The following is a 16815-nucleotide window of genomic DNA, read 5'->3' as shown; positions in this document are numbered from 1 at the left end:
TATTGTTCTCAATCTTGCCACCAACCTTTTGAATTAAGTTCTTCATTATAATACAAGTTGATTCTGCTGTAACTGGACACACCAATAAACGTCAACTCTGACGTATAAAATAAATATATTCACATAATACAAAGGACATGCTTATTTTAATTTACGTTTCCCCTAATTAAAACCCTTCGCAATTTCCCCTTGTATAGTTCACCAATCAAATTATGAAATGAAATGATGAATAAAGCAGCAAAAGGATGCAATATCATCATAGCAGATTTCATGAGTTCTTTGCCATATCTTGTAGTGACCACCATAGAAAAAATGCTATTTCATCAGGGAGCGCATCAAATCGTTCCACAAAAGGCAGAATTATAGATGCTGTGCTACAATTGGTAATTCATGAATGCCAAAATGTGAGCTTCAATGGCCTGAAATTTCAATATAACTTGTGAACCAATCAGTTTAAGCAACAAAATTTCTAGTATGATGCAAATGCCATCAACAGAACTATAATATTAGAGAAAATTTACCTGTTTACGGTTAATCTTATCTTAATCGGATCTCTCTAGCTCCCGAAATTTTCTATCCCATTCACGAGCCTCGTACTCTTGCTCTAGTAAATCCTTGTCAGTGCTATACACAATTTGATCCTGTCCTATGACTGTCTTTTGGGCCATGTCCCTAGCACTGAAAAGCTGAAATGAAAACAAAGGAAATTGTCTAAGAGATTATGTTGAGTACAGAGTAAACACCTTCAGAAACTTCGCTGACAAAAGGAAATTGTCATTTAACACTCCTATTCCAATTCATTGGTTTCCTCAAATCACTAAAGGGCATATCAAGAAAACGCACATAACATATTGGATGTGATAAAAAAATATGTAAGAAACATAGTGTAACACAATGGCAATTGAAACATTCAGAAACTATATAATAGCCAATGGTAACCAAAGGATAAAAAACAGAAGAAATCAAAAACTTGTATCCATATTTATTTTTCCACTAACGGCTACAACATTTCCTTCATGAACTTCAAAAGAATTTCAATTATATTATAGAAATTTATGTAAAAAACACTTATCGACATACTATATGGGCAAGATAACAGTTTCGTGTATCATATATTGTTGTTCTAACTTACATGGGAGCAAAAATGAATAACCATACCTTCTGTCTCAGTGAAGGGTCAGGTAATTCGAGTACTTTTGCACACTGCTTCCTAATTTTATTTCTCTTTTCAATGTCAGCATTCCTCTTCCTAATAAAAAACCATCGGACAAGGGGAATTGCAAAGAAGGAACCAGCATAAATCTGAAAATATTATCAATTCATCATTCAATCTATTGTGACAACAAACCTAAACCAGTGCTAATAGACATTAAAATAACACCCTCATGCTCAAGAAAATATCTATTGGTAGTGAAAGAAGGGCATAAAGAAGCTGTCAAACGCTCAAACATCTTTTATCAATAATTTCACATTTTCAATGCTTTCAACTTATCTCATATTTAAAAGCCATAACAAGGCAAGAGAAGCATTCATTGATGTTCAACACATGATGTTTTCCAGCGGCACCAATTTGCAGAGTCCAGAACTAGGACTATTTTTTTATTTTTTCTTTTTGGGTCATGTTACCCTCAAATTTTAAGTCTCAAATAATATTTCTCTAAGCAACAGCATCAAATCATGGAATTAAATACTAAATTTACAGCAAGACATTACCATCAAATTCCCAAAATTAGCATCATCAAGAATTCTTCTATAAATTCAAAAAAAAAAAACCTAAAAAATATAACTTGCGAATCCATTTCTGAAATCAAAGAACTTAATTTATTTCAAACTGGAATATTAATCATACCTGAAGAAGCGGAAAGATGTCTGCCACAAATTTAATGAAGCTACTAGGTGCAACTGTCATATCTCTTTGGATCAATGAAAAACAGAAGTGAGAAGCAGAAACATAAGAAAAAAAGAATAACCAACACATAAAGGGAGTAACATACTTCAACATGGTTCCAAGAATAATAACTCCAAACAGATTAAAGCCACCCAGGCCAATAACCATTGCTCTCTCTGATGTGCTTGTTTTACTGAAATAGAACATTTGTGCATGTTGTTATGACTTCATGATATGAGAATACCTGAGGTCAAAAAACAAAGAAAAAAGTAAAAGAAAAGAACCTGAATTGCCATGTTTTCTCCTTGAAAAACTTCTCAACTCCTCCAACCCAATCTGCCCATTTTCTACCAACATATTCTTTCCGCTTACCCTTTTGAGAAGCTGTCCTCTGTAGAGATGGGAACCTATATACGATATTTCCCTGCAAACAAGTAACATGCAATTCAGTATTTTGCTTTTTTTTTTTTTGTGTGTTTTCTAAATGGAAGTACAAAAAGGTTAATCATTCCCAGATGAAGTCAGGTAATACTTTATACTTTTTGGGAGGCAAAGGAATTATCAACTAAGCAAGAACCAAATGTTTTATGTAAAACAAAAATGGACAGTAATATTCATATGATGCAACCTTATCTAGAAAAATTTGTGAATGTATAACCCAACCCCCCCAACAAAAACACCCACAGGATGCACAACAGGGAGTTCTTTCAAGTTTTAAGGACTAAAAAAAGTAGAAAAGATAACCACGAAAACACCATTGCAAAGGAATGGAAAGGGGGACAAATGATTATGATTCATTCTATGACAATATCTCAAAATACCTTCTCATCAACTTCAGGCTGACCATCAAAACGTAAAAGCACAGGTAAGATATATGATTCATCATCCTGGAACCAACCAAATAAACCGTGTCAGTAGAACACCAACAGTAAGCATAGTAAAACATTATATCATAAAAATGAAGCAATGAAAAGAAAAGAAACCCAATACAGCTAATAAGAAAGTATAGTAGTATAGTAGAACACAAGGTCAACCAATTGAGCCTTTATTTAAATTATCTTATTCAAAATGCAACTGAGAATCTTAACACCCTAATTCAAATTAAGGAAAGTCGATCAACTGGAGATCTATTACACTCTTTACTGTTAAGAACTTAAGATGTCATGAATTTAAATCAAATGTGTTACGTAAAAGAAAAGTGGGCTGGATAGGTTCCATGCAAATTCTTTTTTTTGGTGTTTGTTTGGATGTCATTAAGTTGATAAAAAAATATCTTTTTTCAATGAAAAAAGATTTTTGTTTGGATGTCATTAAGTTGATCCCTGTTGTTGCTTTCTAGTTTTGGAATTCGACAGTTTAACATGTAATACAGAGTACAAACTCTGCGATCAAGGAGCTACCCTCCATACTGTGGCTAATAAAATACCACAGTCGGGAATACAAATTACCTGAAGTCCCTGCACAGAATCTATATCAAGATATGGGGCAAGTTCTTCGGCTGCAACAACACCACCATTAGATGATATATACTGCCCAATCTGCACATAAAATAAATAGCAATAGCAATCAGATGACGCAAACATGGTTAGGTGGATGATAAAAAGGTAACAAAGTAACAGAGAACTTGCATTTTATAAATAATGTGTATCATATTAATAGCGTAGCATCCAGTGACATAACCTACGTAATAAATGTATTGAGAAAAAGAAACAAAAAACAATTCAACCATCAAAGGCAACGGACCACTGAATTCAGTCCTCAATTATTACCAACTTCCATCTCTCTTCTTCAATTCCTTGATTGGGATCACCATCTCCAAATACAAAGGAGAATACCTAGAGAAAAACAACATCAGAGTCCTTCTGTCAGAAGCAGTAAAATATTACCAAAAGGGGGATAAAACAAAATTAACTCATTTGCAACACACACCGATTCAATGAAGTTCATCTTCTCATCATCAGCTTGTATCCTTCGCCTCCTATAGTAATATGGATCCCAGTACCTTCCATGGTAAAATATAACAATCTGTCACTAAGTTTCTCTCAAAGAAACTGGGTTTTTAGTAGCAAGAAACTAGGTAAGCATGCTACAAACTGATATTAAACTGAATCGGAGTAAAATTTTATCGTATTCAATTTAAAATTTGATCAGAAGCAACTCAACTTAGGCACAGAAAATGGGTTTCTTACTAAGCATTGTGCTACTTCATAGAGTATATATGCTTAGTGACAACGAGATAATTAACTCAAACACTTGTATTGAATGATCAATTTTCTCAAATCAACACAAAGCGAAATTAATAATCAATATCTTATGTGTATGTAATTAGAAGTATTAGAAATACATATGTTGATCAAATCAATATCTTTAAACCTCTCTACTATTTTCCTTATCTCCTTCTCTCTTGCCTTTCTTCTTTTCACTTTTGTTTTTTTCACTTGGGCACATATAAAATCAATAGGAAGAATTAAAACCTTTTCATCAACAAGAAACATGCAAGTTTACAGAACTTTGAATACCAGTTACATGATACAGTTAAAAAAGGTATTGAAACAATCTGCTGTCCTACACCGGGACATAGGATTCTTCCCACCAATACAACAGAAGCAAAAAAGAATAAACAAATAAAGGGAACAAAGTAAGGAAAAAAATTACCAAAATAAGTCTACTGGATTAAAGTAGAAGGTAAATCCTGAATCATATGATCTGCCTCGTCTTCCACGATTGTCCTCTTCACTGCACTTAAAACCACATTATTATTGCATGGGCACCAAAAAAATGTTCCGGATAAACTATGCATGAAGCAATCTCGCATGATATGGATCAACAAGCATTTGGGTAAATTCATATTAAAGTTATGAAGTACCTTCTGCTACTAGTAACCAGAGCAATTATTGTTGTGTAAACAATAACAATGGATGCAATTAATGCTGTACCAAAAGAAACCCTTATCAAGTATTCTCCTGCAGCCTGTCAAAGTCAAAGATCATTAAACAGCCAAACCCATATATTACCAATCACAATAATCATCAACAATTACTAGCAGAGTATACAACTATCTTCAACTTCAATACCTTAGCCTTTTCAAAAAGGGGTTCAGCTTTAATCCTAAACGACTTGGCACCAAGCTTTGATCGATAATCTTTCGGAAACACATACAGAATGTCACCTTCCTCAGAAACCTGCAGAGACCATCTTGGCACAATTGTACTCTCACAATCAAAAACTTGGAAGATAAAAGATCAAAAGTAACAAGCCAGTGTTTTGTTAGTATATCCCAAGTTCACACTAAACCCTACACATGTAAAAATATTTTACATCTACAGAGATAACTTTGCAACATCCAGTTATTCATACCTTTTGGCTATAATACCAAAACATGGTTGATTGCAATATAAATTAACTGAAACTGTTACCTTCAAAGTTACAGTTCGAAACTTCGAATATGACTCGACCACTACAGTTTTGTACGAATTAACATGAACTAAATATATTACCTTTAAAGTTAAGTTTTGAATTCTGTAGACACCATTTTTTCAAGGAATTCTATTTGAATTTTACTTAACCGGCTCAAAATCACATGAGTAACTATAATATAACAAATAAAAATAACACTTCCGCCATCTACTTTCCCTTTATCCGTCAATATCACTTTTCAGTATTTTCTTGAATCAATGCGTGTATGTCTTGATTGTCACTCAGGCGCATTGCCATGCACCAAAACCACTGTGAACTCTAGCCTATAATATAATAACTCAGCTAACAAATGCACATGCAAAACAAATATAAGTGGTCACCACTATCACAATTTTATCAGCAAATGGAACTTCTAAATAATTAAACCCCATCTATTAAAAATTTCACAAACTAATTACTTCAACAAACACAACATTATCCCAACAGAAAGAAAAAGCAAAAAACTACCTCTAAGAAGCCATCTGTATCAGCAGCAAGAGCTTGCAGAGCCTTCTGAGCCTCATTCAACTTTAGTCCAGCCCTGCTCGCCACGTCACCAACTGTCACCCTCCCGCCACACGCGTCAACTGCCTCCATCGTCCGCTTCCTCACATCCGACGGCAGCTTATCTGTCTCCACAGCTCCGCCGGGACGGATAACCCGGCCTACATCGATGCCCGCCCTCACAGCGGGCACCAAAACCCTAGGCCTCCTTGGGACTGTCCGGATGAAGCCCGGGCTTTGCAGAAAGGGGCCCGGGCTCCTGGGCGGACTGCGGGAGTGAGAGAAGACGCGGGAATGAGGTGTGACAGTAAGGCATGTGGAGATGGTAGCCATTATTTTGGGAATGAGGTTTTTCTTTTTTTATTATTTTAACCCCTAATTTTGGGACATGGAAGAAGGTTTTGTGTGAACTGCGAAGTGTGTGGTGCGAGAAATGGAACTGTGTTTTTTTTTTTTTCCCAGGGGAGGGGTTTTGAGATATTTTATGTCATTTTTGAAGGGGACATGAGTTTTAGCAAATAGCAAGTAGCGAGTGATGACTGACGAGATTTCTGGTTTGGAGTAGTGTGGGGTTGTAGGCTTGTGTGGGAGAAAGAACGAAGGCGGGAGGATGAGGTTTGCGTATTGACGCATTTGTCCCTGCTCCTTTTTTTCTTGTTAATTCTTAATTGCCCAATGCCCAATATGGTGTATTCCTAGAAATGACAATATGTCAGTGTGGTTTAAAAAAATTTAATCTATTATCTATTATATTCTATATTTAATTATTTTGTTAAAAAATTTTAATTAAATCTTTATACTTTTTTTTTCTTTTAATTTGGTACCTGTACCAATTTTTTTCAATTAAATCCTTATTAACTGTAATTGATTTAATTGTATAAGGATTCAAGTAAAAAAAAATTGGTGCAAGAACTCAAATAAAAAAAAATTGGAGACCTAATTAAAAAAACATTTGGTGTTAAGATTCAATTAAAAAAAGTATAAGAATCTAATTAAAATTTTAGTAAAATTATAGGAACCAATAGAATAATTAAACTTATATTCTATTATATATTACTAATTTTACAATCAAAATATGTATGTCACTTTTTTATTGCAATTAAAATCAAATTTTTCTCTCTAAAATAAAGAGTTTTTTCTTTCAAAATTAACAAACTCTCTCTCTCTTCATCTTTATCTTTTTCTCTCTTTTCTCTTATTCTCCCTTTTTTCTATCTTTTTGTTGTACAAAAAATAAAATTAACAAAATAATATAATTCAAATAAAAATTATTATCATTATTATATACATATTCTTTTATTTTTTATTTAGTTTAAATTTTTACTGCTTATCTTTCTAATCTATATTTTTATTTCTCTTCTTTCAAAAATTTATTAAATATAATTTAGAGAAAATACTGATATTATGATTAAAAGCTAAAATTAAGATTTAATTGTTTAAAAAAATTAATTTTAAGTTAATTTTATAACTATCAATATATATATTTTTATGTTAATATCTAATTATATTTTTATATACATAAAGGAAAAAAATGTTATTTTTAAATAACAAACATAAAAATTAATTATTTTATTTGTGCAATAAATTTAACATCTAATCAAAAGTATATATACAAATTAAATCCTTTCAAATTTTAGATAACGAATATTAAAATTAATTATTAGTAATAAATTAAACTCTTTTACGTGCAAATAATAACTAAAAATTTTATTATTTGATTTTTTATCTACGGAAATCCTAGTCTTCTTAGCCAATAGAGACTTTTATCCCCTACGATCTTTTTGTAAAAATAGTTTGATTCTATAAATCTTTTATGCCATAATCTATAATGTTAGGACAAAACCGACGTAATTTTAAAAGATTTATATTCCCGTAATGTAATAAAAATACTAATTAATTAACTAATTAAAGAAAAAAAAGTATTATTTTGGTCCTAGCATTTGTGTCGAATCTTAATTTAGTTTTTAACGTTTTATTTCAATTTCAAAAACTTTTAAACGTCCTGTTTCAATTCCCATAAAGTTTTAAGCGGTTTAATATTGTCCCACTATTAAATTTGACACAAATAATTCGCATATTGAATAGTCAACAACATTCGATTTTAGTATGTAAGTAAAATCGATCTACCAACAATGATTAATATAATTTTTTTCTATTTTAAAACAATAATTGATTGTTAGGATTTAGAATTTTGTAAAAAAAAATTGAGGAGAATAAGTATTATAAGAAGGTTTTGGTTATATTTTTTTAATATGTAAAAAAAATATGACTTAACTAATAACATTATTAACGTCTACATTACTCATTAGTCATTCCATTAATTATTAGTGTCAAATTTAAGAATATGACTATATTAAATTATTTAAATTTTTTTAGAATAGAAATAAATCGTTTTAAGATGTTAAAAACTAAATTCTAATTTAGCCTAAATGTTAGAGACAAATATAATACCTTATCCATAATTAAAATAAGAGTAATACTAAAAGCTAATATGATAGCAATCCATTTTAGTCAATATTAAAAGGTAAATTGTCAAACAAATCTAGAATAAAGTCAACTAAAGATTAATTTTTATTGTGTTTGAATTTTAGATGTTCTTTTAATTGAGATTCGACTTATTTTTAAGAGTTTAAACTTTTTTTATATAAATGTTAACTGCAATAATATTAGTGTTGTGCAATATTATCTTTCAAAATGTTTTCTTAAAATAAATATAGAGAAAACTTAGAGTTAGTGTAACACCCTAACTACCAAAGCTCACGCTTCCGGCTACACAACTCTGATAGTTCGGACATTACGACGACACTTATACTATTTAATACTAAAATATGAGCCTGTTTAAAACTTTAAACCGCAAAACCGCTCCCAAAAATACTTTTACTATACAACGTACATCCATACATACCATACAACTTACAGAAACTCATAAAGAGTACATCCATATATGTACATACATATATATAAATAATATTACAAACATTAACCAATACAATCCCTATCCCTCTTACAGAATATATCAGGATAAAGGCGAGGGTACAATAAGTAATAATCTAAAGCATACAGAGCATCTCAACAACAATGAAATAAACTCTTCATGACATCTTCATCCATATCCTGAAAGGGGAAAAATGTAGGGGGTGAAAACATCATCCTCGAAAAGGTTCTCAGTAGAGGGTTTTTGGGAATTACTGTAATAGGATACATGGAGATAAATCGTACTAGTGATTAATAACCGTCTTATGCCTCTTTTCAAAAACAACGGTTTTCAATAAAAGTAAAGTCGGAAACCTTTTCTAAAAGAGGAACCATTCAATTCTCAAAAGCTCAAAAGCCTTTCAAAACGGTTTATCTATGCTGGACCAAAATAGCCTTTCATACTTTTCCAAATCAGAAACACAAAACTGAAACCAACCATCGGTCCATATCATTTCAACCATGGCCCTAGGCCCAAACAATCCAACCATCAACCAAATCACCACGATCCAACAAAGTCCCAATTGCAAACACAGATAGGAAGTTCAAGCACAAACAAACAGTTACAGCAAGTAGAACAATTAGCAGTTAATCACAAAGGCAAACCAATTACAATATGCACACCCAAACAATGTCACATAGATGCATATGATGCATGCCTGTCCTAGTGGCTGATGATATCATCTGTCGGTTACCAAGCCAACCCGACGTGTCCGGTAGCTAACCCGGACACAATCTCTCTGTTGCGCATTATTATCATTAGAGGGTATCTGCGCCCTGTCGCCATTAGAGGGTATCAGTGCCCTGTCACCCTTACAACTAGAGAGAAAGCACAAGCATACTTGCATACAACATTCATCTCAGCCATCCGGCTTAAATTCACAATTCATTCAATTGCATACATGCAATTGTACTCAACCATGGATCACCATCCATCTCAGCTATCCGGCTCACGGTTCAATCCAGAACCAGCCAATTTATCAATAAATACAGCCCTTCAGCTTAAATTCATAATTCATAATCAGTCATACGGCTCACAACTCATTCGGCAATCAGCCATAGTTCAATAGCATACACAGCCATTCCGACTCATAACAAAATAGCACTTCCACCATCCAACATCATCAAATTCATAAATCGGCATTTAAGCCATAAATCACTTTTTCTCAAATCATTTCACTTTGAAATCAAGTTTCAACTCTTTTCAGTCTTGGCTTTAAAGATCTCATTTCTCAAATCATCTCAGGCTCATAAGCCAAATTTACTCAAAGTGGGTTCCCTTTTTAAAACAAGCCACTCTCGGCATTCTCTTTCCAAAACTTCCAAAACCATGGCAAGTTAAGGATTCATTTCAAAGTATTCAAAATCACCCATCCAACAATGGAATTTTATAACAAAAGTTTCTCGGCAGAATACCAAGTCTTTAGGGAAAGTCAACTTACATAAATTCCTTAAAATTCATTGAAACTCTTAAAATCATAGATTTTCGGTTCAAGTAAATAAAACTGAATTTATTATGAAACCGAATCATACAAAATCACAACTTCCAACCCGGTCCAAAAATCAACTCATTTGAAATAGAACCGGTTCATTTGAATCAAACCACTTTCAGGTTTCTTTTTGGAACCCATTTTTCTAACTCTTCCAAAATGCCTCAAACTTGATTACTCAATCAAAAGTCTAGATTCCTTTAAAATCACTAAAAGCTCCTTTTTATATTGAAATCAATATTAGAGCATCGTTCTTTCATTCAGTGATTCAAACGGTAAAAATAGTTCAGTTCTAAATAAGCCGAACTCAACGTATAAGGTTCATCAAATAAATTAAGCTTGAAAACATAAATATCCTCTTAATAAATCAAATAATACAATTTCTCAAATCCAACCCTTTTTAAATAACCTTTCAAACAAGACTAAGAGTTTATAGAAATTTTGGCAACACCTCCCCTAAAACTTGGACTTTTGCCACCCGGTTCGGGTCCCAACTAAACCGTTCCTCATTCCTTTTCAACAACACAAAACCCGAAATCAATTCAAAGCAGGCTAAATCCAACAATCGCCTCAGTGGCGTATCTCAAGGATACCATTTCAAAATCAACTCAATATCAATCGATTTAACTCATTTCCAAAGCTTTAAAGAATCGATTCAGCAATAAATCATTTATCCAAAACCAAGTCAATTAAAGTAAACCAGGCTGAATTCAAAAGTGCATTTGACTTCTCAAATCATCAAAATAATTAACTCAAATCAAATCAATCCTCAACGGATTAAACTCAGATTTCAAATCTTTAAAAAATCAACTTCAAATATTACAGTTCACAAACCCGCACAATAATTCAGCCAAACAAACATCCATCATCATTCGAGACAATCAAATAATACATAAGGCAGATACAATCACCAAATACACAATGTCTCACATCAGTATCCATATGTAATAATTCCAATACATAAAACATAATTTTTGGAAAGCGCCCCTACCTCAAAACGCAAATTCCATAAACCAAACGCGTCACATAATCCTTTCCGCCTCGACCCGAGATCAACAATCAAAATCCCGGCAGCCAAAACCTCGGTTCCAAGCCACTTTCGCAACAGTTTCAACAACTCTAATCGTAACATACAACAACCGAAACTCAATCGTATAGCAAATAACGCCACAAACCTCAGCATATGATAACAGAACAGTAACTAAAGGGCTTTCAAATCGAAACGCTTACCAAACCGAAGGAGGAACGGTTGAACCGAAACAGCAGCAGTCTCCGAACCGGTTCGGCGGCAGCTCGATAGCCACTTCAAGCAGCAGCAGCGACGAATTCCAATCACGACGTCTGAAACCAGCAGGCAGTGACCATAGTAACCTCGGAATTCAAAAAGGACAAATACCTTAAATAAAACCCTTACCGACAAACTTTCCGGCGACGGCAGAAGTAACCAGTAGCTCCGACGGTGGTTCCGGCGGCCACATCAACTTCTTCCGCAGCCATACACGACAGGAGACAACCCCGGTTGCAGCTGGTTGGGCAGCAGCAGCTTCCGGTGGCCATAGAAGCTCCAGCGACAGTAGCAGAAGCTCTAACTAAGCACCGCAGAGTTGCAGATCAACAGAGACGGAGGTAGACGACGGTGACGGGACGGCGGCTACCAGGCACGGCGCCTCCTCTGCCTCGGCCTTAGCTTGCATCTTCTTCTCCCGCTCCTGCTTGCGACTTCAACGACGCGAAAAGGACGGGTTCGACGGCCAGATCCGGCGAAGCTGGCGGCGGTGACAGTGCGGCCTCTCTGCAGCGACGGTGGTCACCCCTGACCTGACGCGACGGCGACCAAGCCGCGCCTCTTCTTCTCCTTGGCGCGCTCCCTCGCCCTCGGTCTCCTCTCTCTGCCTGATCACTCTCTCTCTCTCCCTTCAGTGCGCCATGGCGGCGGCAAGGCGGCAGCTAAACGAGGCGACGGCGGCGCGGCAGCGACACTCCTCTTTCCCCTCTTCACCGCAGCTTAGCCCCCCTCTCCCTCTCTTCTACCCTTTCCCGATCTGCCTTTCCCTTCTTTTTTTTTTCTTTCACTTAGCTTGCAGCTACTGCTGCTGCATTAGGTGTCCTGGGTGTACCGGGTCAGGGGAACCGGGTAGGGTTTTTAGGGTTAGGATTATTTGTGTTGAGCTTTAGGATTAGGGTAAAATTGGGTTTAAGGGTAATTTTGTAATTTCAAATAAAATAGGGATAATATTGTAATTGAAACTCAATTAAATCCAACACTAATTATCTATAGAAAATACTATTTGTTCATCACTTTCACAAATTATTTTCAATAAAAGGTCCAAATCAAATAACTAAAAATAATATAATTAAATCCTTTATTTTCCAAAGTAGCAGTATTAATATTTAAAATATTACTTATCTAATCCAAATCATATAAAATTCTTATTATTTCATAACTGGCAACTTTATAATTTAAATATAGAAAATAATCCAATAATTATAAAATTGGATAATAACCATAACTTATCTCAAATTCAATAAATCAAAACTTGCCTTAATTATCTTTAATAAAATAATTTTTGAAATTAAGGCTATAAATAACTATATGATTTGAGACTTGATCATAAAAAGACTTTTCAAAGATTATGGGCTTACAGTTAGACTGTTTGAGCATTTTATTTTTAAGTTCACTTCAGATAGAAAATTTGACCTCCCTTCCATTATTATTAACTACCTACTTTTTTTTAATCTATTTTATTTTTTTAGTATTAAATCAATAGTTTAATTTTTATTTACTGACAATTAAAACATTTTATATTGTTATACAATTATATTTATTTTTATGGATGACTCACTACACCAAATTAGATGAATAGTTACACTTATTTTGTGACTCTTATTTAAACAGTCATTATTAAATAAAATAATAACACTTTAAAACGTAACTAGAATTAACTAGAAAGGAGAATAAACCAGAATTAATAGTAGGAGTTCATAATGGCTCCTTAATGTAATAGTAGCCAACCATATAAAAAGAATTCAATGAAAGTAATGAAAGTCTTCAAGAGTAGACGCAACACAAGCCTTCAAGTCTTCTTCCAAAGGAATAAACCTAACAATAATAAGAGATTTAGCGACCAAAGAGAGAGCAGAGGGAAGAGAAGAATATTCAGATAGAAAAAGGATTACCACTCATTGCCTACAGCACATAGTCCTTGAGTTGAGTATTTGTTTGCCTTTACCTCATACTTTTGCGTATTTGATCTGCTGCTATCTGTCCCTCAATTCTAATTAACTCTGCATTTGGCTTTCTTTGTGGTTGAATTACCCCTTTTGTCCTTACTTCATTTTCTTTACTCATTACAATACTCTCCCCTTCAAAGACAACCTTGTCCTCAAGGTTGAAGTGAGGAAAAGACTTCATGAACTCTTTAGCATCTTCCCATGTGGCAAGTTCTTGAGGAGTGCCTTCCCATTGCACCAACAGCTGGAGACCTTACTACCGCCCTGCATAATCACCCTTTTGGTTAAGATCACTTGTGGCATTATTATTGGACCTTGTTCACTAGTTGTCAATGGCAGTGGAATATATTGTTGAGTATCATTCCCACGAAACTTCTTTAATAAAGAAATGTAAAATACTGGATGTATTTTAGCACCTTCTGGTAATTGCAGCTTGTATGCAACAAGGCTGAGTTTGGTAAGAATTTTAAAGGGGCCAAAGAATCTCATCCCCAATTTATGATTCTTTCGTAGCGCAATCGATTGTTGATGATATAGCTGTAATTTAACCAGCACCATGTCCCCTTCTTGTAACTCCCAGTGTCGTCTCTTTTCATCAGCTTGATCTTTCATAAACTGTTGAGCCTTGAAAATGTTAACTTTGAGCCTCTTAAAAAGCTGGTCCCATTCTTGCAACATAGTTTGTAAGTGAGGTGCATCATTGGAATTCTTGTGGTATCGCATGAGTCTCGGGGGATCTTTGCCAAATAATGCCTTATAAGGAGTCATCTTGATACTGCTGTAGAATGAAGTGTTATACCAATATTGAGCCCATAGGAGAAGTTTCAGCCAACCTTTTGGATTCTCATAGCAGAAGCAGCGTAAATACATCTCTAAAGTCTTGTTAAGAACTTCACTTTGGCCATCGGTTTGGGGATGGTATGAAGAACTCATTGTGAGTGTAGTGCCTTGCAGCTTGAACAATTGCTGCAAAAAATGACTAATAAAGACCTTGTCCCGATCTGAAACTATGGACTTAGGAAATCCATATAACTTTGCAACATTACTAATGAAGGCTTCAGCAACTGTAACACTATTGAAATTTGATCAGAGGGAAATAAAGTGGGCAAACTTAGAGAGCCTATCAATTACCACCATAATGATAGTATAAGATTGAATGGGAGGCAGTGCTGTGATAAAATCCATACATATATCTTCCTATAATTGTGAAGGAATCGGAAGCGGTTGTAGGAGGCCCGAGGGAAGCTGATTTTCAGTCTTTACCTTTTGGCATACCACACAATTAAGGACAAATTCTTTTATTTGACGTTGCATCTTGGGCTAGTAAAATTGAGCACATATTCTCTCAATTGTTCGTGCTATTCCTGAGTGGCCCCCTACCCTGCTGGTATGAAACTCAGTCATGACATCTTGTAGCAGTTGAGATTTTTCTGGAATAACTATGCAATCCTTCCACATCAAAACTCCATTTCTGAGTGAGTAATTTGGATATTTCATCTGGTTGGGATCCATGCATGCTTGTGTAATTTGGTTAAGCTCAACATCATCACTTACAACACGTTGTAGTTGTTGAAACCATGTTACTTGTGGCTCAGACCATGCAGCAAAGAGGCTTCTAGACAAGGCATCAGCTGGTATGTTCTTTTTTCCCGGCTTATGTTGTATCTCAAAGTCATAACCAAAGAATTTATGTAACCATTGCTGTTGTTCCAGTGTGTGTGTAAAGACTGCTCCAAGAGCGACTTCAAGCTTTTCTGATCAGTTTTTATAATGAATTTTCGTCCCAATAAGAATGCCTAAATTTCGCAATGCCTTATGTGATCGCATAAAGTTTCTGAACATATGCTGACTGTTTCTGCATTCTAGGGGATAATTTCTTCGAAAAATAGGCAATAGGGTGACCACTTTGGCTTAAGACAGCTCCAATCCCGGATCCAGATGCATCAGTCTCAATGATGAAGGGTTGAGCAAAATTTGGCAAGGCGAGGACTGGTGCAGATGTGATAGCACTCTTTAATATCTCAAAAGCTGAAGCAGCTTTTGAATTCCATATAAAAGAATCTTTCTTTAATAGGTTAGATAAAGGGCTAGCCATGGATGCATACCCTTTGATAAATCTTCTGTAATAGCCTGTAAGTCCCAAAAATTCCCTAAGTTGTTTCAAGTTCATTGGAATTGGCCATTCTGCCACTGCCACAATTTTATTTTTCTCCATATTCAGGCCTTGCCCGTTGATGGTATGCCCTAAATAATCTATTTCTTCTGTACCAAAAGAACACTTCGAAATTTTTGGCAAAAAGAGACTCTCGTTTCAATATCTCCAAAATAACTTGTAAGTGATTCAAATGCGAAGGCCATGTGAAACTGTAAACCAAGATGTCATCAAAAAATACAAGAACAAACTTCCTCAAAAACTCTCTAAAAATATCATTCATCAATGCTTGGAATGTGGCTGGTGCGTTCGTCAAACCAAATGGCATTACTAACCACTCGTAGTGTTCCTGGTGAGTCCTAAAAGCAGTCTTATGCCTGTCTTCGAGAGTAACCAATATTTGATGATAGCTAGATCTTAAGTCCAATTTAGAAAAATATTTAGCACCAAATAATTCATCAAGAAGCTCATCCACTGTTGGAATAGAAAAAGAATCTTTGATTGTAATTGCATTTAAAGCACGATAATCTGTGCAAAAGCGCCATGTTCCATCTTTCTTTTTTACCAATAAAACAGGAGAAGAGAACGGGCTCTTACTTGGTTGAATAATACCTTCTCTTAGCATTTATTCAATCATCAATTCAATTTGTTCTTTTTGGCTATGTGGGTATCTATACGGTCTGACTTTCACTGGAGGCGCATTGCTCAGTAATGGGATGCAATGATCATGAACTCTTTGAGGTGGTAAGCCTTTAGGTTGGTCAAATACATCCTTATAATTATGCAGTAGTAATGCCAATTCTGGGTCTATATCAGAAGGTAATTCAAGCAACTTTTCTGACAACTGCTCTTGTTTCACTTGTGTGAATTGTAAGGTAAATGCTTCCGCTATAGCATCTGTGTTTTGCAACCTGCGGATATGATGAAATTGTGCCTCCTGTGGTAAATAGTTGCAAGCTCCCTGTAGAGTAATCATTTTTCCATGATGGAAGAAGCGAATTCTTAAAGCATCATAATTAGCTAAGTGCTCTTTAAGAGTTTTTAACCAAGTCCCACCTAGTACCAGGTCAGCTCCAGAGAACGGAAGGAGGTAAGCTGGCATCTTCAATGTATGACCTTGA

General features: G+C 34.8%; 1 protein-coding gene across 2 annotated transcripts; it reads right to left on the bottom strand.

Annotated features, from left to right (window-relative positions):
* Window positions 1–6427, bottom strand: LOC130962247 (uncharacterized protein At5g03900, chloroplastic). Of its 2 annotated transcripts, none has more exons than XM_057888407.1 (14): window positions 5813–6427; window positions 4963–5070; window positions 4755–4858; window positions 4544–4624; window positions 3818–3890; window positions 3658–3723; window positions 3337–3426; window positions 2710–2775; window positions 2173–2312; window positions 1995–2081; window positions 1850–1913; window positions 1159–1302; window positions 522–686; window positions 1–436 (listed from the first exon to the last, which is right to left on the bottom strand). In XM_057888407.1, exons 1-13 carry the CDS (start codon window positions 6179–6181, stop codon window positions 543–545), a joined length of 1536 nt encoding a protein of 511 aa, XP_057744390.1. In that variant the 5' UTR covers window positions 6182–6427; the 3' UTR covers window positions 1–436; window positions 522–542. The 2 variants fall into 2 exon arrangements, with proteins under 2 accessions (XP_057744390.1, XP_057744388.1); XM_057888405.1 differs by having other exon boundaries at window positions 1–419; window positions 5813–6424.
* Window positions 6428–16815: the final 10388 nt, after the last annotated feature.

Source organism: Arachis stenosperma, chromosome 2 (assembly GCF_014773155.1).
Source record: "Arachis stenosperma cultivar V10309 chromosome 2, arast.V10309.gnm1.PFL2, whole genome shotgun sequence".
Lineage (NCBI taxonomy): Eukaryota > Viridiplantae > Streptophyta > Magnoliopsida > Fabales > Fabaceae > Arachis > Arachis stenosperma.
This window is presented reverse-complemented; position numbering and strand designations above follow the sequence as displayed.

Excerpts from the sequence above, each read along its gene's own strand:
- LOC130962247 (XM_057888407.1), bottom strand. The coding sequence starts at position 6,181 with ATGGCTACCATCTCCACATGCCTTACTGTCACACCTCATTCCCGCGTC. Across the intron at positions 4,859-4,962 it reads CCCTTTTTGAAAAGGCTAAG|GCTGCAGGAGAATACTTGAT; the intron begins GTATTGAAGTTG and ends TGACTTTGACAG. Across the intron at positions 2,313-2,709 it reads AGCCTGAAGTTGATGAGAAG|GGAAATATCGTATATAGGTT; the intron begins GTATTTTGAGAT and ends ACTTGTTTGCAG.